Genomic DNA, 22,897 nt, shown 5'->3' with positions numbered 1-22,897 from the left:
TCAGGACTACACCCTATGTGTTGAAAAGATAACACAGGCTGGCAGGCAGTGGGGCTGGAAGTACAAGTTCCCTTGGGGCTGCAGTAGAACTGCATGGTTCAAAAACAATTCTGTATAAAAATTTTAGCTTTCTGAGCAAAAGCAGACACCCGTGGCTAATGTAAAACAATGTGAAGTGAGTCAGAAGACTGTCAACACACAAGCAATCCATAAAATGAGAGTTTTCAGACTACAGCAATGGTTTTCAAGCTTTTTTTAGTGGTGGGCCCCTAAAAAATTTCAAATGGAGGTGCGTCCAGACCCCTTTGAAAATCTTAGACATAGTACGCACACAAAAACCACTGTTCTGTAGGTTCAGTATAGTGTTGCGGGCTTCGACGATTTTACTCGCAAGGTAACCCCAGCACTAAGATGGAGAAGGGTGGGAACCTAAAGAAAAAGTACTATATGAAGGTCCTTCCAAACCCAGATTCAATTCGTGTGCGATCAGGGACAACTGAGCTTTAATAGCAACAGGACTAGTACATTTCAAATAGATACAAAAGCCCCCCCTGCCCTGCCCCCACTCCAACCCCTTCCCCAAAGTCCCCACCCCAACTGCACCCCCTCCCTGCCCCTATTCCAACCCCTTCTCTGCCTCCTCCCCTGAGCGCACATCTCCCTGTTCTTCCCCCTCCCTCCTGGAAAGCGCTAAGCTGGAAGCGCCAGGAGGTAGGCAGAGGAGCGGGGACATGGCACGCTGTGTGTGTGTGGGGGGGGACAGGACAGGGAGGACAGGACAGCAGGCGGGGAGCTTGGCGGGCCACAGTAAATAACTCTGCATGTTTGAGACCCCCTGGTCTAGAAGATACCATCAGAGATGCTTAGTTTTGCAGTTCTCAAACTGTGAATTTGTGTCTCCAGAGATAATAAACAGCAAAAATGTTTTAAAATAAATAAATAGCATATAGAGGTGAGAAATAACAGACCTCAACCTTATTGTCCCTCTGCAAATTTGTGTACAGAGTCAATCCCTTACCTCTCTCTAAAAGTGCAAAGTTTCAAAAAGTTCAATGAATAGAAGATTGTTGGGGGCGGAGTAGATTTGGACAGGAGAAGAAGTCTGGACATAAATGTGAGAACTGAGGGACAGAGAGTAGAAACAAAAGAGAAACTGTCTGAGCAGCATATTCCAGAAGTCTTTCTGAGTGTAGCCTCTATTGATTTGAGATCTACCAGACCATTCTCTCACTAGAAGGGAAAAATCTATAATGGCAGTGGGCTGTAAAAGAGACCCAGTTTGGGAATAAGAACCATTCAAGAAATATATGTTTGCTGATGATGGTTTAAAGAAAGTCACACCAGTGAACTGGTGGAAGTGACTTAAGCACTTGGATTCAGAGACTGTTGAAGTGATCATCTCACTTTTAACAGCAGTAGCTTCTTCTGCCGGTGTAGAAAGAATATTTTCTTCCTTTAGACTAAATCATTCCAAATTGAGAAATCGTTTGGGACCTGAAAAAGCAGGAAAGCTTGTTTTTCTTTACCAGATTATGAACACACAGGAAAATGAAGGTGAAGACGACTGAGTTAGCTGCAGAAGCCAGTATTTTAAGTTTCATATGTTGACCTGGCTGACCTAGTCAATTTAATTTTTGGGTTTTTTTTTTAAATATTTCATGTAACTATTTTAGTTAAAAACAATTTTAACAAAAACAAACCTGATTTTAAAAAAAACTTGGAAGTTTAACTAAATTCAAAAATTCATATGCTTGTTTTGTTAAAATATTGTATGTTTGCTGTTGAAGGAAAAAATCCAGAATACAGTATATTGTTGTTTTAGTTAAATAAAACAATTTAAATATCTATCTGGTGATTTCTTCTCCTAATACAGCCTGGCAAGAAAATCCTCCAAATGTTAATGATTAACCTGTTGAACTGGAGATAGTTCACCTCCCAGTGACTTCATAAATATCTGCTTCAATTACCTTTGGTAAATGAAATAACCAAACAATCATTCATTTTCTGAGATAGCTGTAAAACTAACCTGAAAAGTTTTCAAAATACATCACTTTAAAAATGTATAGTGTGTGCCTTCTAAAAACGAAACCTACATCTACTCTGAGTTGTGAAGCATATGTATTAAGGTTATAACACCCAACCAAAATGCACTTTTATGTAGAAATCCATGATTAAATCAAGTCTTCCTGACTAGTGATTTAAATCATGATTTAAATCAATTTGATTTAAATCATGATTTAAATCAATTTGATTTAAATCATGATTTAAATCAATTTGATTTAAATCAAATCTACCCTGAGGGGAAGTCTTTGTAATACATGCCATTGGCAATATTCTGGGCTTTGTCACAGTCCTTAGGCAGCCTGGGTAAGCTGCCGTAAATTAGAATAGACACCAAGGCTGCTCTCATTTACACTGGGTGGCACAGCCCAGGCACACAATCCAGGTAGAGCAAGAGTGGTTTAAAGCCGCTTTTGCCCCTCCTCCACATCCGATGAAGTGAGCTGTAGCTCATGAAAGCTTATGCTCAAATAAATTTGTTAGTCTCTAAGGTGCCACTAATACTCTTTTTCTTTTTGTGAATACAGACTAACATACTATTCAGGCTGCTACTCTGAATTCTGTGCTGCTCCTCCTTGGGAGGCTTGAACATAAGTAAAACCCTAAAACCCTGGTCTACCAAGTCCAAACAGCTGGTTGCATTCCCAAATCAGTGCACTTCTGCTAAAGCCAACAGTGACACTCCAGTCAGCTTGACCAGGGGCAGGAGCAGGCCCTTGTCAAATGCATTCGTAGACCTACAGTTACCAACCACAGGAGCTGCAAAGAGCTCCAGAGCTCAGGGCTCTTCCCTGGTATTTCTGATGCTAACAGCAGCCTCGTAAGAATCTCTACTCCCGACACTGTCCGGGCGATTGAGACCCAATCCTGAGAGATGCCCAGCAATCTCCACTTTCATTGAATGGGAATGGAACTGTGCTCACCACCTTGCAAAAGCCGACCTTACACAAAGTCATTACCTATAGCATGAGAAATACAAAGCCCTGAATTCAGGTCCTGGCAGGTTGAGAAAACCTTTCCACTCATGGATTTATCTGTTATCTACATGTGCATGTTGATGACCATGGGGACATCAAAGAGGGTGCACATCGGGGCTGAACATGGGCAGGCAACGCTCAGAGATGATGGGGCGGTGTCGCCTTTTTAAATGGAGCCTGAAATTTAAAGCAGCTTGTAATTACACTTACAATTCTGTTTAGCAAGACATCAGCAGAATATCTAGGGGGATTTGTGGAGCAGGTTGACTCCACTCTTATGGGAGCAGCTTCTGGAGTACCTACCGGTCCCTCTGTAGCAGTGAGAGTGGAATGCATTGTATGCCACTGTCAGACAGACACTAGCATTGCTTAAGAACTGGACCAGTTGTAGCTTTCCAAATAAAACAAAAGCCACTAAAACCTAGCTGCAGACAGGACATGCAAGGGCTAAAAGAAACATTTAGATGAGCCAGCTATCATCAGAGGTCACAGCACTGCATGGATTTGCAACAGAGCTAGAGTTCCTGTCTCTACACCCAGATGGTTATCTTTGGTTTCATAAATTCTGTAAGAGCTAGAAGTTCAGGCACCATTCCAAAGCTGATTTCCCCCATGTCAGCTCCAGGGTTCGACCCATGGATGCCTGGGCTCAAAATGCCACTTTCAAGTCACCTTTCCAATGCAGGAGCATACCCTCAGTTACCATATTGCCCCTTTTCTCTTGGAAGCCACCTGTTTAGGTTTCTCCTTATGATGGAATCCTGACAATGCTAGCATTTCTGACAGTACGCCTGATGCCAAAGTCCAAGTAGGACACGTGGGACCAAATCCTACCTCCATTTACTCCCCATAAGACTCAACTGACTTCAAAGGGGGTGCACACTGGGGCTGAACATGGACAGGCAATACTGTCAGAGGAAAAACCATTCAGAGCTTTAGCTCACTCTGTTTTGGGCTTCTTGCTAAGTCAGATGAAGTCTCTCCCATGTATGCAATGGGAGCAAAGAAGAAAGGAAATCCCACCCCCACCCGCAGAAACCACAAAGCATCTGGGGCGGAGTTCTCCACAAGACTCACAAAGTTTAATCCCTGAGTACAATACATTTAAAAGAAAAACCCAACCCCAGGCATCACCATCCTAGCAACAGAGGGCAAGGACCAAGTGAGCTTTTAGCCACAGTCCTCTCCAATTGCTGCTGGAAGTTGGAGGAGGGCTCCATTTAATGAGACCAAGGAGTTCGGCATGAGATTGAAAAACGTTCAGATAAATTTCTTTCACAAAAAGGAAAAGGGAGGGAACCTGAGGCTACAGCTGTGGAACTTGGATGTTGAGCAGCTCAGGAAGGAGCTCTACAGAACACAGAGACAGTGGCATTTAACACTGAAACCCTTGCAGTCCTGAATGCTCTGCTGGGAGCAGCCTGGTACCTCCACTGACAATGATCCTAGAAAGTCAGATAAAAATCTAGGGCGCCCTTCCCAAGAGACATGAGAACATAGACTGTTCCAACAACATGAGCAAATACATCCCCAAGGCTCATGTTCTCCAACATTCCCAGCAGGAATACAACCGCCCATCGTCTGGTTTAATGCACATGGTCCTCTCTCCTGGAGGGGACATCCCTTCTAGCTGACAGATGTGCAGTTCAGTTCCGTAGGTTCCTGCCTGCCCGTTGCTACCAGTCCCTCCGGCCCATCAGCGATACTGGGCTCACTGGAGCATTGCCTGTGGCTGAAGCTGGGCTGCAGGAGGAGGCATTTGTCACTGTTGTCTGGTTCTTCTATCACGATCCCTGTGTGCATTATGGAGGCCATGGCCAGCAGCTGGATATCCGAGTGAGCATTGGCGACAGTGTGGCGACGGATGCTGCCACATTTCTCCAAGTAAGCCTCGCCCTCCTGCTCCGTCAGTGGCGTCAGGGCCATCTCGCTGGGCTGCCGAGCCGTCATGCTATGGGAAGAGTAGCTCAGCAGGTTTGCCTTGGGACGAGATCTGGAATACCGTCTCTCTAGAAAATAAAAATGAAGCAGGGGAGAGATCAGCAGGGCATAGATAAACCCAATAGCATCCTGCTGAATTGAAGAGCTTGCCTGCAGGTATCCTGAAAGTGCATGCGTCAGAGGCCAATGCCACCTGCTGGGGAAGTGGGACAAAAACTGGCAGGGAGTTTGCAACTCAGACACTTCTTCAGTGTCTGGATCTGACTCTCCTCTTACTTACGACAGTGGGAATCAGGTGTAGCTGCACTGAAGCCCATGAGTGAACTTGGGATAAACACGAGTGGTAAACAGGCTCTCTGGGGGAGACCGTCACGGCACAAATGGCATCTGCGGGCCCAACGTCCACTGAAAGTCAATGGGAGTTGGATGCCTAACTTCCCTCCTCAAGTGTCTTGAACGAAATCCCCCGAGAGGATTTGGGGAGCCATTCTTTTGGCCCAAAAAATGTATTGCAAGAAAATGCTCTGCCATCAGCTAAAGTCAATATGAAACATATTACACTTGTACGGTCCACTCTTTGGGGCAGGGCACAGGTTGTTTTGTCACAGCTGCCCACACCTGTGGTGCCAGCACTAGCCTTGTGCACTTTACAGATTCCATGTGCAACAAGCATGTCACTCACTGCTGCAATGTGGCCACTTCTGGGGTGGGACACAAAATGTCATGGAATCTGAGGCCAGAAGGGACCACGAGATCATCGAGTCTGACCTCCTGTGTTTCACAGGCCACCACCAGCACCCATACACTAAAGCAGGGACGGGCAAACTTTTTGGCCTGAGGGCCGCATCGGGTTTTAGAAATTGTATGGAGGACCGGTTAGGAGAGGCTGGGCCTCCCCGAACAGCCAGGCATGGCCCGGCCCCTGCCTCTTATCCCCCGCCCCCCGCTTCTTGCCCCCTGACAACACTCCCCCCCTCCCCCCAGGACTCCTGCCCCATCCACTGTCCCCTGACCGCCCCCAGAACCCCTGCCCCCGACTGCCCCCTGCCGCCCCATCCAACCCCTCCTCTCATTCCTGACTACCCCCCCATCCAACCACCCCTTCTCCCTGTCCCCTGACTGCCCCCGGAACCCCTGCCCCTGACTGCCCCCCGCCGCCCCATCCAAACCCCCCTCTCCTTCCTGACTGTCCCTCCGGGACCCCTGCCCCATCCAACCACACCTTCTCCTTGTCCCTTGCCTGCCCCCCGCCGCCCCATCCAACTTCCCCTCTCCTTCCTGACTGCCCCAGGAACTCGGAGCCCCGCTGCCTAGAGCATTGTGCCGGCGGTGCAGTAAGCTGAGGCTGCGGGGGAGGGGGAACAGCAGGGGAGGGGCCAGGGGCCAGCCTCCCGGGCCAGGAGCTCAGGGGCTGGGCAGGAGGGTCCTGCAGGCCGGGTGTGGATGCAGGGAGAGAGAGATGGGAAGGGGAATCCTCTCTCCCCTCCGCAGCCAAACTGCACCCCAAACCACTCATCCCCAGCCCCACTCCAGAGCCTGCACCCACAGCTGGAGCCCTCACCCCCTGCACCCTAACCCTCTGTCCCAGCCCTGAGCCCCTCATCCCTGGCCCCACCCCAGAGCCCGCACCCCCAGGCGGAGCCCTCACCCCACCCTCCAACCTTCTGGCCCAGCCCTGAGCCCCCTCCCACACTCCGAACCCCTCGGCCCCACATTACCTCCATATTGATGCACCTAACAAAATTCATTCCGCACATGGGTGGGAAAAATTAGAGGGAACACTGCTCCATACCCCACTTTTTTTTTACAAAAGTGGGCATTTGTCCCATTTGCTCTTGTCCACTTTTGCCAAAAAAGTCAGGCCATCCAGGACAAGGCTTAAAAAAGGATGTATGTTCACCCTAGCCAAAGCAAATGACATCCAAGGAAACTAGACTATTATGTATCACAGGCAAAGAATAGGAGGGGCTGAGGTAGAGCAGTGCCCAAGGCCCCCACAATTGCAGGGAAATGGTTAAATGAGAGATACCCAGATAATCCTAGCAAGTGACCCACACCCACACACTGGAATGGAAGATGACCCCACTCCCTGGTCAGTGCCAATCTGACTTGGGGGGAAATTCCTCCCTGACCCCACATTTGGTGATCAGTAAAACCCTAAGCATGTGAGCCAGCGAGCCAAGCAACTGAGACAGAGAATGTTTGGCACCACCTCAGAGTCCTGGCCCACGCTGCCCAGTATCCTATCTCCAGCCGTGGCCAACAGTTTAGGACGAGAAGTGAAGAACTGAGTGTTCAGTTAGAACTGCTGGGGGAATTCTAGTATGCAGAATGGAATGACCAGAACAGCCAGGACTTGAGGCTAACACATTCTCTGCATAACATCCCAGAAGGCTGAAAAGAGTCCCTTAATTTTAAACTCAACATCTAAGATGTCACTTCCTGCACCACAGTGCATCCCACCAATGTTCTGAGGCACTGATTCACTACGGACTTTGGTATTTTTAGGAGTTTTAACTCCTATGTCCCTGCTAATTGCCATTCAGGTAATTCCAATCTGCATAACGAAATTCCCCCAGCAGTTCTAACTGAACACAGCATTCTTTCTCATCTCCTGCCCTGAACCATTGTGCAGAGTTGCTATACATTGTTAAATAGCTGGTGTGCGCGACCCCAGAAGTGGCTGTATTCCAAGAGCAGATAAAGTGGATCCCTGTATCTCTCCTACCTATGACCTAAGAAAAAGTCAAGGAATAATTAATTCTTAAGCAGCAGTTTTGAGATCCTATAAAATCTGTCCAGCCAAAAAGTGAAAAGCATGAGAAACAGAATAACAAATTGCAAAGCACTAGTCGTTGAAGATTATGAAACATTTCTGGAAGCTTGCATCAGTAAGAAAGGCACAAAACAAACTTGATATTGTGACAGGGAAGGATGGGGGAGCAGCCAAAACTCCACCACTGGCAGCAGCCAGGCTATGACAAAACTTCACCCTGATGCTGCCAATAATGCACTCATTCAAAAAGGTTCATTTCAGGCTTCAGAGAATGGTAGAATCAGTTTTAGGCATGTTACAGGCACAGTAAACGCATTATTTCAGACCCAGCTCCAGCTAGCCCCACTGCAAGCTGGATTGGGTATATGGGAGAGTTGTAGGGGGTGTCCACATTAGCCCTTTTCTCCTAAAATGTCTCACCATTCCCACCACACGTGCAGCTCCAATGGTAGTAACAATGAGCAACACTATTGCAGACCGGCCACAGCACTTTAACCACTGGGTCACAGGCACCAAGTCCGTGGGAAAAAAAATAGTGGGTGCTCAGCACCCACTAGCCACAGCTATTCAGCAGCAGTTGCCGATCAGCTGTTTGGGCAGCTGCCACCAATCAGCTGTTTGGTGACTGGGAGAGGACCTTGGGGGAGGGCAGAGAGCAGGGAGCAGTGGGTGGACTGGGCCTTGGGGGAGAGCTTAGAGCAGGGTGGGAAGAGGCCGGGGCCTCAGCGGAGGGAAGAGGCAGAGCAAGGGTGAAGCCACCGGGGGAGGTGGGGTGGGGGGGAGGGGGCAGGAAGAGGGCTGGACCTCAGGGGAGGAGGCGGAGCAGGGGTGGAGTGCCCCCAGGGAAAAACAAAACTCCGTGCCTATGCCCTGGGTCATATAAGCGTGCTAGTGTGCTGCTGGCTGCGAGTGCCTGGTTTACCCTCTTGCTCCCCAAGGGAGGAGTGGTCACTGACGGATATTTTTTTTCATAGGAAAATTAGTCTAGCATAGACAAGACCTAAGTTACACAGTGGTAATTGGCAGTCGCTGCCTCTCCATCTTTCCTGGTGAGACAAAGCACTTAGGTCTGGAAGGGACCTCCCTGGTCATCGAGTCCAGTCCCCTGCTATCACAAGTAACCACGTCATATCAGCCTGTTCATAAATGTATCTAGTGCCATCATAAAACTAGTTAGGTTGTTTGCCCCCAATACCCCTACCGAGAGGCTGTTCCAGGACCTCACTCCTCCGATGGTTAGAAACCTTCTAATTTCCAGCCTAAGTTTGCCCATGGCCATTCATTCTTGTGCCAACATTGTCCTTTACCTTAAATAGCTTTTCTCCCTCCCCGGTGTTTACGCCCCAGTGTATTTATAGAGAGAAATCATATGATAGCTTCTGCTTTTCTGACTGAAGTAAACAAACCCAAAGGTTGACACAGTGGGAGACAGAAGCCAGTGCAACTGTTACTTAGCTGTGACTTCAATCCCACTAGACTTTAACCCTCTCAGGCTTGACAAACCCCAAGGGCCAGGAGGCAAGGTAGCTCAATTGCTTTTCAGGGGGCAGGTTCATCTCAACCCCCACAGTTTACTGTATTAGTACTTAGTCTCCAGGAGATCAAACTGAAGCTATGGAAAATGCTGCCCACTTCCCTGATTGTTTTGTTGCAGGTTCTGCCTCAGAAGATGGAATTTTGGTTCTTTTCTTTGTTTCTAAACACTCCATTTTTTATAACTGTTATTTTCTTCATTATAGCAAGGCAGATTTGAAGACTACCCAAGCCCAAGACAGTTCACCTGGCAAACTCACAGCCAGAACAAACAGGGGACTCTTAACACAGGGAGAAAATTCACAAGCAAATAGGCCTCTTGTGTTCACTTTAAAATTTACTCCTCTAGGAATAAACTGGGATTTCAGTGTGTGTAAATGTTCGTTCTGTTTAAAGAGGCCAGCCTGACAACCCTGCGGATTAAAGTCCTTCCAGAGCAAGTCCATCAAGGAAAGCCTCCCCACGAACCATGATGCCCCTATGCCTGAGACCAACCCCAGGCCTCAAAAGAGAGCACATTCGCCTTTCTCTCCTCGACCTCTCTGCTGGCGATTTCTGTGATGTGGGCAGCCAGCCAGTCCCCACCCACATCTGCTCTTACATGCTAAATAGGGTCAAACCTGGTCAGAATTTGGATTGGAAGATTTAAAAAAAAAAAAAAAAAAAGTTGCAACAAGTGGTGATAGTGATTCAACGGGTGGTGCTCTTAGTTATCCCTAAATCAGTGCCCCAGCATGGCTATAGGGTGCTTTGCTGCTGTCCTTTATATGAGGATTAAAGCTGAGGTGCTTGTCAGCCTTCCCAAGGCATCTTTTGCAAGAACATAAGTTACTGACATTTGGCTACCTATCACCAGTGACTGAACCCCTTCTCCTGTGTTTTCAGTTGGAGAAGTTAAATCCTAACTCTCCCTGCTAAAAATTGTTCTGTACAGCTGCTGATGCAGACGGACTGCTGCATTCCACCCCACAGATTGCTGCATTTCACTGATTTCTTCCTGCAGTCTAAAATGCTTTGGGATGAAAAGTGGTGCTCAAGTTGGTATTATGAGCTAGCTGCAGTGCAATAGTACATAATGGGAAGCATATGACAACAGACTTGATAACCAAGCAAAGTAGATTTTAATAGAAAGGGACAGCTTCAAAAATTACAGGGATAAGATCTCCCATGCCGCTGGAACTTTCTAGGACTGAGGCTGTTTCAACTGTAGGTTACTCATTTCAGTTAGTTGGGATAAGGAGAGAGCTGAATGGCAGCATTCTACTGGGCCAGCATATGACCCCACTTTTCTAAATTAGATTTTGCAGTGGCTTCATATGTCTCTCATTTGTTTAGAACTCTGGATTCCATACCTTCAATTATCCCTCCCGGCTGCCAGCTTGGAAGGACAGCAACAAAGGCAGCTAGAAAACCTCTGTGAAGCTGGCAAGTAAGGCCTGAGGAGATCTCTCCAACCCAAATGCAACAGAGCAGATAGTTACACCAACTGGAGCCTGGTGAAGGGACAAGAGCCCATTCAGAAGTATTATAGAGGCAAATGAATATATTAAATGAACTTAAGGGAGGAGAGATGGTCCAGTGGTTAGGGCCCTAGCCTAGGACTTGGGAGACCAGAGTTCAGTTCCTGGCTTTGCCACAGACTTGCTATGTGATCTCAGACTCAGTCACTTGAGCCAGATCTACAAAGGCATTTAGGCTCCTAACTTTCATTGAAATATTATCATTGATTTCACTGGAAGTTAGGAGCCTAAATACCATTTTGGATCTGGGCCTGTGTCTCTCAGGACAGATCCTGAAAGGTTACTTTGGCACTGCAACCCCTAATGGCTACCTGGTCTGCTGCCTTGTGGAATACTCAGCAGGCACTTAGGTGTTCAAAATACAGAGGGAGAGTTGGGCTAAATCCTGCTAGAGAAAGGGCTCCTCAGAAGCCAGCAAACTGAGCAGGGGGCCACATAAACTAATACAGGAGGGAAATATTGGGGAGAGGGCAGGGTTTACATGACTAAGTGTCTGTCCTGATGCACCAAGTTGAGAGAGAAGGACCTCTCTCTGTGCAGGATCCTCAGCTGTGAACTCTCTCCTGGAAGTAGGCACCTAAGGCAGCTTAGAACCTGAGCAACTGAAATCCTCCCTCTCCTGCTCGTGCTTGATACCTCTTGTGACATTCTATACTGCAGGGGCGTGTGCTGTAACCCCCATATTCATCATTAGTATATAATTGTGATATTGCACAATAAAGCATGCCTTGTAAGGTACCATGGGAAAGGTTCTGATCTGCTAAAATGCTAAAATTTAGCTAAAATGCTAAAAGGTTCTGATCTGCTAAAATTGTTCCAGCTAAATATGTATATCATTAGTGCATATGAAGTTATAAGATTGTGTTGTACGGTTGTCACTAAAATATGCTGTGAGTTTGGGAAGCACCCAGATACTAGCGCCCCAAAGACAATAACCAGGGGGATAACCAACGCCCAAGCGGATGTCAAACAATCATCAACAGCCGTTGTCCACCAAGGGAGCTACAATGACTCACTTGCACAAGGCCACACCAGGGGAATTAACCTTGCCTGGTGACTCAGCAATGCCCACCAGATATGCCCGGACTTATGTTCTCCAAGCATTTGGACTAAGAGTATAAAACAGAACACTGTGGCCGTATGCTTTGCCTTTCCTCCTCCCCCCACCTATGCTGCAAGCAACAAGGACACTCAGAAGACCGAAGACTCCAACAAAGGAGACTGGCTCAGGTTTCAAGGGTGAAACCTGTGTATTATGAACTGTAACATCCAGTGGGGTGAGAAAACTGCTTGATCTAAATACTGTCTAATGTCTTACAAGTTTAAGATTTAGATTGTGTGCTTATTTTGTTTTCTTTGGAAACTAATTCTGACTTTTTGCCTATCACTTATAATCACTTAAAATCGATCTTTTGTAGTCAAAACTTGTTTTACTATGGAGAATTAAGGGGGAACTAGGGCATAAGCAGCTTTAGGAGTGCCAACTGGCAGAAATGTAGGCACCTACAGGGTCAGGTGGCAGGGTTAAAATGGAAGTTTTGAAAATGTCAGTGGCACCTAAAGGAGGATCTAGGCCTCAGTTCCCTGACTGTGAAATGGGGGATAACAGCTCTTCTCTACCACACAGGGGTGTTGTGAGATAAATAAATATATTAGAGATTGTGGTGGGCTCAGATACTAATGTAATCAGGGCCACACATGTACTCCAGAAGGGATCACACTGTAACAAGTGCTGGAAAGGAACTAAAACTGCCCTATTATGAAAGAAGCTAGAATAATTCTTTGCCCATGTCTGTACCAGGAAATGGGTGGCCTCAAATTACAGCTATGAGAGGAAGAGAGAGCAGTGGATTCACCTGGGCAGATGATGTGTGGAGAGGTGCTAAAAATAGACAGAGGGCAGGGAGTTTGGTGGCCCTCAGTTGAAACAAGGCTCATCTCCTCTTGGCCAGACTGAGGAATTAGTATGGCTGCCACCAGAATTTGTTAAACCTGATTAGACCAAGGGTCCAGCAAGTCTAATATTGCCACCAACAGTGGCAAACGTACTTCAGCCCATTTTGCTTTGTTCTCTCCTCAGCACCACGCATTGCTCATTATGCAGCATGCCATCACATCAAATCCATAACAACCAGCCAATGCTAGTTGCAATGTACCTAGACAGTTGTGTATGGCTGTCATTCAGAGGAGTAGGAGAGAAGAAAATTCCTCCCTGGCCCCTCGAAGAGAGTACTAGAAGGTTCTCTGGAGTGCGAAGCAGAGTTCGGACACATGCGATGCCAGAGCCCTCACCTTACCCCTTCTGATCTTCAAAACTTTCCTGCAGGGCAAGACTCTAGAGTAAAAGGTGTTCTGGTTTTTCATTTCTAAAACTCAATCACCCTAGCTTAGAGCCAAGGACTGAAAACCAGGATGAGTTTGGGCTCGATCCCAACTCGCTGTGCAGAAGGTGAAGGGAGCGCTGGCTGTGAGTATGGACAGCATTACTCATGGGCTTATAGGAGGTGATTCAAACCAGAAACAAGGCTGTATCTCACATCCTCTCAGAAGCCACACAAGATTCTGCCCTGAGGAAATTCTCACAAATAGCTAAGCTGGGATTTTAGTTCACGTTTTATTTGTTAGGAGCGAAATAGGAACTTGAATGGGAGGTTTTTGGAGGGAATCTTTAGATACATACCCAGATGAACACTGACATTCCTGCCAAACAACCTCTCCATATTGGGTCAGTCATGCAGTTCCACCTGGTGGGAAGGCTTATCTTCTTCCCCATTTATAACGCAAACACTTGTTTTCTGGGGCAGCTGGATCCGGGGTCAAGCTGTGGTTAAGTTATAAGGGACAGAACTACAAACAGGAAGGGGGGGGGAGTGGGTAAGGCAAGAGCAGCAAAAGAGAACTTGAAAGACTAAGGGAGGCTAATCTCTAACAGAGTGTTGTTGCCAAGATCCAGCCACATTCACAGTGACAGGTTGTTGTATGACAGGACAGAAGTAAAATGGGTTCGCAAGGGCCGAATCCAGCCCCCCTATGCTCAGGCTCTCATATCCTGCCTTCCCTGCCAGTACCACAGTTTATCTTTGTAAAATTGCTGCTTTTGGTACTACTCCTACAGTATCCCCAGTCTCCATCATCCCCTTTCATTTCGGTTCCGATTGTATTCCCTGCCCATTTTAAAATCATGTTTAATGTGAATTGACGGTAGGCAGATTGACAACCCTGGAGGCTGAAGTCCTTTCTTTACCTATAGCAGGGGCCTGGCCCATGCAAACTTCCTTATCTCAAAAAAAACCAAACAAACCAACTCAGTTTTATTCCCTAATCCTAACCTGGAAGATCCAGCTCTAGGGAGAAGAGGTTAATTCAGGCTCAACAGCCCTTTTATTCAGTCCTTGGCTCCTGTTGAGAATGCAAGTAGACCCAGAGTCCAACTAATCATTTCGCAGAGGCTACTACAGTGCTACCCAATGACATGGATCCCTCTGGATTTCAGAGCTGTTATGCTGCACATTAAGAGCCCAGATTGCTACCTCTTGGCTCTTCCAGAACCAGAGAGAAAGGAGCCTGCAGACTAGGGAGAGGGTTTTTCAAAATGTGTGTGTGCTTTTAAAATGCCAAGATAATCTGGGGAAGAGTTCTGCTCTGCTGCCAACATTGTGTAATGAAATCACAAGTTTTCCCTTCTTCTTTTTCCCTGCCTGTTCAGAAAAGGAAGGGGCTGGAGCAAAAGGGAAAAACAAACAAATTAACAGCAACTAAATCAAAGTAAACACAACGATTTTAAGTGCACAAACTTTACAAGGCCAGATTGGGTTTAACTGGTTTTTATGACACTAGCTGCTTTTTTATTTGGCAGGAAACAAGATGGCTAGAAACTTTTACAGGAGTCAGGTGGCTACACTTCAAACTATTCCAGCAGTATGCAAATCCCCATAAGCGACCGGACACACAGACCCATCAGGTCAACACTCAGTTGCCCTACGTGGGGTAAGGGTTAATCATCTAGGACAAGCAGTCTGTACAATGATCAGGTTTGCATTTGGAACTGCAGGTGAATTAACCACTTCTAGCTTCATGAATGGATGTAACAAGGATTGAACAGTATAGTGAATATTTGCTAATTTGTCCAACATCCCCATTTTATTGAGGAAGGGAGGAACAAAAGGCCCATAGAAATAACTCACCTAAAGGTCACACAGTGAGTCAGTGATAGAGCCAGGATGGAGGCCAAGTCCCAGTCAGGTGCCATAACCACAAGGCTCTCTTTTCTCCCCTGCTCTAGAGACTGAGGATGAGGGGCTTTGTGTCGCCAGATCCTATTGAGGTTCCTGTGACAGGTACGGAAATTTCCTGCAATATCCTTAAATGGCCTTACTCTATTAAATGTATGTATTATCACAGGCCAGGATTGTATGTAACTTCTCTAGTGGGAGATGTGACAGATACAAGAGCTGGGAGTTCAAAGTACTACACTGAAAATGGGTCAAACAAGTATGGACTTTGGGGACAATAAATGTTAAGTAGATTTCCTAGGGAAGTCCTACGGAGAAGTTAATGCAAATTCCCCAACTCCATTTATGCAAAAACCCAGCCTTTTGAAGCTATGCCATGAGGAAAGGGTCATTGTCTCCGGATTACTTGTTACAGAAGGCCAAGATCAAAGGCCCAAGCCGCACAAAGAAATGGCTGATGTGCCCAGACTTTGTTCTGGTTCTGGATCTAAGAGGTATATGGACTTGTAACCATAGGGAAAACCCAGTTGTGAGTTTGAACCTACCCAGCCCTGAGGTTGGAGTTGGGGATGACCTCTGGTTAGCTAGCACGCATTTAGGAATTCGTATTGTTATTATGTGTTTTCTCTGTAGTGCTTTTACCTTAAGAATAAATGTGCTTGCTTAGAGGAGCTGTGTGGTAACTTATAACTGAGGGCAACACACCAATCTTAGTCCTCAGGGAGAAACAAAACACAGATGCTGGCCTTTTCAGACAATATGGCTTACTGCGGATATCACAGTCTAATATAAGGAGCAGAGTTGCGCAGTCTTAAAATTCCAAGAGAGAGTCAGACACAGGTCTCTACCAAAAGAGATGATGGCTGGGAGCTGGAAGCCTAAATTGGGTGCTATTGAGGAACCACAGAGGGGGAATATAGGTGTAGTTACCCTGAAACTGTGACCCCTTTCTAAAATGAGGCCTATCATCTATGAAATGCTACAAACTGAACAGGGGGGAGCTTTTTTATACCATCCCTTTGGTTACAAAGTCAGATTGTGATCTTTCACTCCTGGTAATTCTGCCTTCTCCTGAAAGCCAGGATCCAGAGCTGGGCTTCTAGAGCATGGTAACCCACTGGAGAGATTCCTTTTCTAGAAGAATGTCTCCTGGAGTCACAGCATACCCTCACTCAGAGTGTGGTGCTCTAGATAGCCACCTAAGTAGTCTAGACCTAAACCACCCCTTTTTATTCACAATCTTTGGGGTAGCTTTTCTTGCCCAGAAACCCCAGGCAGTGAACACAAAAAGACAGTAGAAAATCTCTGTAAGAGAAACTTAACCATTGAGAACCAATACCTGGAAACTCATTGCCTTAGGAATATGGCAGATCTATCAGCTACTCCAGGAACTGAGGGGGGACAGGAGAACACTGGCAACTGGAAGTGGTTGTGGAATCAGGGGATCAGGTAGAAGAGGGAGGAGGTGAGTGTTGAAGGAGGAGGGATCAGATCTCGTGTTGGGCAAGGGGGTGAGCAATCTAAAAGCCAAGATGCTGGAAATAAATGAATGCAGTGGCAGCTTTTAATCATTCCACCCACAGGAGCAGCCTGAGAGTGGGGAGCGTTGTGGGGTTTCATTACAGCTCACTGTGGCATGGGAAAAGATTAAAGCCTTTCACATGTGCATAAATTACATCCAGGGCTGTATTGATCGGAATCCACCTGGGGACATTTTAACCTTTGATTCTCTCTCTCATGGAGCTGTGCATCTGTCAGTTCCCATCTCTGTCTGGCACAACTGCACATTTCCTTACATTAACCAGTGGAGGTGCCTGAATAAAAGGATTTACATCAGCTTCAGTGTGGCATGTCTTACCGAGTGCGCAGGTACCACCAGGGAAGCTATGATCCTCACACAAGCCCAGGTATGGAGAGACCACCTGTTTGACCAGCTCTTCCAGCAGTACGTAGCCCTTGCTGGGGCCTGTAGGTTCATGGACACCCTGCAATTCAAGCATCAAAGCAAATGTGTCATCACACAACTACACAGCTTCCAGTCACATATTCTGGGGTTTACTTCCCCAGAATGCCTGGGATCTACTTCCAGTTCTAAGGGAGTAGATACATAGCTCTGGTCTACACTAGGAGTTGAGGTCGAATTTAGCAGGGTTAAATCGATTTAACCCTGCACCAGCCCACACGACGAAGCCCTTTTTTTTTTTACTTAAAGGGCTCTTAAAATCGATTTTCTCACTCCGTCCCCGACAAGGGGATTAGCGCTGAAATCGGCCTTGCTGGGTCGAATTTGGGGTACTGTGGAAACAATTGGATGGTACTGGCCTCTGGGAGCTATCCCAGAGTGCTCCATTGTGACCGCTCTGGACAGCACTGTCAACTCAGATGCACTGGCCAGGTAGACAAGAAAAGGCCCACGAACTTTTGAATTTCAATTTTCTGTTTGGCCAGCATGGCAAGCTGCAGGTGAGTGCAGTGCTCATCAGCAGAGGTGACCATGCAGAGCTCATCAGCAGAAGTGACCATGATGGAGTCCCAGAATCACAAAAGAGCTCCAGCATGGACCGAACGGGAGGTACAGGATCTGATCACTGTATGGGGAGAGGAATCCATGCTATCAGAACTCTGTTCCTGTTTTCGAAATGCCAAAACATTTGTCAAAATCTCCCAGGGCATGAAGGACAGAGGCCATAACAGGGACCCGAAGCAGTGCTGCATGAAACTTAAGGAGCTGAGGCAAGCCTACCAGAAAACCAGAGAGGCAAACAGCTGCTCTGGGTCAGAGCCCCAAACATGCCGCTTCTATGATGAGCTGCATGCCATTTTAGGGGGTTCAGCCATCACTACCCCAGCTGTGTTGTTTAACTCCTTCAATGGAGATGGAGGCAACACGGAAGCAGGTTTTGGGGACGAGGAAGATGATGATGATGAAGTTGTAGATAGCTCACAGCAAGCAAGTGGAGAAACCAGTTTTCCCGACAGCCAGGAACTGTTTCTCACCCTGGACTTGGAGCCAGTACCGCCCGAACCCACCCAAGGCTGCCTCCCAGACCCGCCACGTGGAGAAGGGACCTCTGGTGAGTGTACCTTTTAAAATACTATACATGGCTTAAAAGCAACCATGTTTAATGATTAATTTGCCCTGGCATTCGAGGCTCTCCTGGATGTACTCCCAAAGCCTTTGCAAAAGGTTTCTGGGGAGAGCAGCCTTATTCTGTCCACCATGGTAGGACACTTTACCACTCCAGGCCAGTAGCACGTATTCGGGAATCATTGTAGAACAAAGCATTGCAGTGTATGTTTGCTGGCATTCAAACAACATCCGTTCTGTATCTCTCTGTGTTATCCTCAGAAGAGTGATATCATTCATGGCCACCTGGTTGAAATAGGGTGCTTTTCTTAAGGGGACATTCAGAGGTGTCCGTTTCTGCTGGGCTGTTTGCCTGTGGCTGAACAGTAATGTTCCCCGCTGTTAGCCACGGGAAGAGGGAAGGGGGGAGGGGCTAGCCACGTGGTGGGGGGGAGGCAAAATGCGACCTTGGAACAAAAGCACATGTGCTATGTATGTAATGTTAACAGCAAGGTTTACCATGAAAGAGTGTACCCATTGTTCTATAAAATGTGTCTTTTTAAATATCACTGTCCCTTTTTTTTTTCCTCCACCAGCTGCATGTGTTTCAAGGATCACAGGATCTTCTCCTTCCCAGAGGCTAGTGAAGATTAGAAGGCAAAAAAAAACGCACTCGTGATGAAATGTTCTCTGAGCTCATGCTGTCCTCCCACACAGACGAATGCGTGAAGGCAGACAATGTCAGAGTGCAGGAAAGCACAAAATGACCGGGAGGAGAGGTGGCGGGCTGAGGAGAGTAAGTGGCGGGCTGAAGAGAGGGCTGAAGCTGAAAGGTGGTGGCAGCGTGATGAGAGGAGGCAGGATTCAATGCTGAGGCTGCTGGAGGATCAAACTAATTCAAATCAACAAAAGGGGTGGCTTTACATCAAGGAGAAACAAAAACAACTGTCACACAGAATGGCCCCCTCAAGGATTGAACTCAAAACCTTGGGTTTAGCAGGCCAATGCTCAACCCACTAAGCTATCCCTCACTCTGGTATTTCAGGCAGGACTGAATCTTCATTAAAGTTTTCAAGGTGCCCCTGACAGACCTCACCAAAACGATTGTTGGCCGTTGATTTCACGGAGGGAGGGGGAAGCAAATGAATACAAAACAAATCTGATCTATTTCTTGTTTTGATCTACTCCATCTATCTTTTACATCTTTGGTTGGCAGCAGCCGGTGCTGTAGAACTGCAAGCCATCCACATCTCTTGGCTGCTTGGCAGAAGATGGTACAATAGGACTGCCTGCAGGACTAAAGAGAATGACCTGGTCGAGTCACTCCTAATTTAGTCCCTGCGCCCATGTCTGCCCAGGCGCTCCTGACCGACCTTACCGAGGCAGCCAGGAGCACCTCGGACACGATGAGGATGGTTTTCAGGCCTATTTGCACCGTCTGCTGCCACAAGGCAATGGGTTGCTGCTGCTGTGTAGCAATGCAGTACCGCGTCTGCCAGCACCCAGGAGACATACGATGACAATGAGCTGAGCGGGCTCCATGCTTGCCATGGTATGGAGTCTGCACAGGTAACTCAGGAAAAAAGGCGCAAAATGATTGTCTGCCGTTGCTTTCACAGAGGGAGAGAGGGAGGGAGGGCCTGATGACATGTACCCAGAGCCACCTGCGACAATGCTTTTTGCCCCATCAGGCATTGGGATCTCAACCCAGAATTCCAATGGGCAGCAGAGACTGCGGGAACTGTGGGATAGCTACCCACAGTGCAACGCTCCAGAAGTCGACGCTAGCCCCGGTATTGTGGCAGCACTCTGCCGAGTTAATGCACTTAGAGCATTTTGTGTGGGGACACACACACAATCGACTATATAAAAACCATTTCTAAAACACCGAGTTCTATAAATTCAACCTAATTTCGTAGAGTAAACATACCCATACATGGGGATATTTATAGCAGAATTATACCACTGAAGTTATACCAGTATAAGTCCACGTGTAAACATCTTATTCTGGAACAAGAGTGCCTTTATGACACTTAGCAACATAATCTAAACCGGAAAAAGGTACTCTTCATGTATGGACACACTTATTCTGCAAGAAAAATGCCTTTTTCTGATTTAGCTTATGTTGCAAAGCATCATAAAGATCCTAGTCTTCCAGAATAAGAGTGTCCACTATATCAGTATAACTATAGTAGTATAATTATACTGGTAAAGTTCTGCCAGTAAATTTCCCTATAAATATAAATCCTTACATTGACTTGGGCAAATCACTGCCCCTCCCTGAACTGGAACTGTGAGTCACCACCCCTCTCTTCTCCTTCCTTTCCCGTAAAGCTAACCTATCTAACCCAAGTGTTTGATGATAGAAACTCATTATAGATTTCTACCATTTTCTTGCAAAGACTAGCTACGCCTTTCTCCTTTTAGTGATGGCATAACTTCCTCACTCTGGCAATTGCCCCTCCACACTCCCAACCTTCTTTTTCTAAAATCTTTAAAAGGGAAATTCAACCTTTACTTGGATGGCTCCTGTTAGCACCACTTGGGTTACAATAATTATGGTTGGAAAACTAAAAGTTCTTAGGTAAACACAAGCTTAGCCACTTTCCACACTGATTGTGCCTCAGAAATTTTAATTGCTGTTGGTTTTTCTGTCTCTCTCCTTTTAAAGGAAAAAAAAATTAATGGAAACTGTAGGGAAATAAAACCCAGAGGAGCCTACATAAAGGTCTGGAATCTGGATATTTTCCATGGTTTCCACATCAGGCTGTATGGGATGACACAGCTGGTACACTTGGATTCGCAGATCAATACATGGAAGATTTTGTTCCTGTTCCCTTGAGGTTTGGATGGATAGGCTGGTTCCCTTAGAACACTTGTGTTGCTTGAGAGGGACCCTTGGAAGATCTATAGCCCATTGCCTGCTACCAAGGGTACTCCTCCCATCAATGCTCTTCCCCTCACAGGCATAGCTGAACCCCAGCTCAACTCCCTCCCTAGATTAGAAAGCCTGTATTAGGAGTTAATAGCCAGTGCTCATCAGATTCCATTGTCTCTTGTGAGTGAGAGAGAGCACTCCCCTGTCAGCGTAAAGCTGTTGAACTAGAAGAACTTGTATATGTGGGTCACAAGTATGAGAATTGTAAACAGAAGTGAAAGGCATTTGGAGATGCTCTAAGATACATGGGTAAGTGAAGCAAGAGCACTGGGACTTCTCAGTCACCAAGGGAAAAGCCCCAAGACCCCAGAGTTTGGTTCATTTCCTTCCCATTGGGACAGCTTGACCCCCTCCCATCCGTTTGCTCCAGAAACTCAAGCCACGATGCCTAATTTTCAGTTTAGTTCATTTTCATGTCCAGCTTCCCCAAAATAACACACAAAACTCCTTCCCCAGCCTCATCATCCTGACTGGTTTTCCTCTTTCCAGGGGCAATATGAATTGGTAGCTGTGAGATGTGCATGCGTGGGTGAGAGACAGATAGACGGAGAAAAAAGAAAGGAAACTCCCTACCTGTAGAATCAGCAGCATCTGTACAATGGAAGCTGGGAGCTTTGTTTGGACGAGAGGAAGAATCTCTTCCAACTTCACCTTTAATAAGACCAAGTCTCTGAAGCCGAGCAGGGCAATCTGGCGGATAGTCAGTTCCTGACCCTGAAAAAATACAGTTCGGAAATGTGTGTGTGCATAACGCGTGCACGCACACACACAAAGACACTCTTGCGAATTATTGTTGTGTGCTGTTATGGTAGAGCACCCATTAGCTGCTCAGCCTCATGATTCCTTGTACTGTTGAGTGGCCTATCTAGAGAGCACCTTTCCTGCTCCATTTCTAATCGATGAGTGACCAATCTCCTGAAGCCCATGACTGGCGACAGTCATGCAAAGAATGAGCCATGATCTCAGCAGAAAATGACACTTATTCACAAAACCCAAACCACTATCTTGGTTGGGATTAGGGTTAGCAGTCTGAAGCCCAGGACTGGCACAGCCACTGTTGTGTTGCTGGTCAGACCTGAGGCACATTGGCTATGCTGGGAGGCGATGAATTTGTATGGCATGCACCTAAACTATACCTGCTTCTAGTCTGTGTCAGACCCCGCACTGAACACCAACATTTAGCGTTGGAAATTGCAAATGAAAATACAATTTAATTAATTATTATGTTTACTATTCACTTTGGGCCAGAGCCAGGCCCTGTCCAGTTCTTTCCACTGACAGCGAGGAAAGCAACAGCTTTGGCTTTCCAATGTGACTGGGTTAAAGGAGGGTTTTGTTTTCATTTTCAACATTAATGATAGGACTCCTGTAAAGGTTTAACAGATGAAAATGTTGAAATATTTCACAGCATATTTAAACACAACTGAACTCAGTCCAACATTCCAGCATCACAGTAACCTAGTGCTATGCCTAACATGCTCAACACAGTCTACTATACCATTAAACTAACTGCAGCTAAGATTTCACTGCTCAAACTTTCTTCCCATCCCTCCCCAATGCTTTCCAGTGTGGAGTCTCTCCCCCTCTCTCTTGAGGGAATTAAACTCTGCCCTATATTCTGCTTCAGGATCCATAACACACATACACACACACACACAAGCAAATCTCTGACTGGAGGGAATGAGCACCAGTTAACCATAAATTTAGAATGGGGTTAATGTTGCAATTAACTGCTAAATCAATATGCAAATAACTTAAGACCTATTGACCTGGCCATTATATGAGTGTTGTGCTCTCTTAAGACATCCAAATGCTTGTTTGAGAATGCCAGGTGTAAAAAGGAGCTGCACAA

General features: G+C 46.6%; 1 protein-coding gene across 8 annotated transcripts in view; it reads right to left on the bottom strand.

Moving 5' to 3' along the window:
* Positions 1-2,277: 2,277 nt before the first annotated feature.
* The window catches only part of PRR5L (proline rich 5 like), an 86,637-nt gene continuing 66,017 nt past the window's right edge, over positions 2,278-22,897 (bottom strand). For 5 of the 8 annotated variants that reach the window (XM_073347995.1, XM_073347996.1, XM_073347993.1 and 2 more), the window contains 3 exons: positions 21,619-21,759; positions 16,899-17,025; positions 2,279-5,047 (listed from right to left, as the gene is read on the bottom strand). In XM_073347995.1, the coding sequence (XP_073204096.1) occupies positions 4,665-5,047; positions 16,899-17,025; positions 21,619-21,759 (651 nt within the window). In that variant the 3' untranslated portion in view covers positions 2,279-4,664. Of the gene's footprint in view, positions 5,048-16,898; positions 17,026-21,618; positions 21,760-22,897 lie in introns of all 8 variants that reach the window. The other 3 variants (XM_073348000.1, XM_073347999.1, XM_073348001.1) reach the window with 3 other exon arrangements.

This window comes from Lepidochelys kempii, chromosome 6, assembly GCF_965140265.1.
Source record: "Lepidochelys kempii isolate rLepKem1 chromosome 6, rLepKem1.hap2, whole genome shotgun sequence".
NCBI classification, from domain to species: domain Eukaryota; kingdom Metazoa; phylum Chordata; order Testudines; family Cheloniidae; genus Lepidochelys; species Lepidochelys kempii.
Note: the sequence above shows the minus strand (reverse complement) of the source record. Positions and strands in the feature narration are given on the sequence as shown.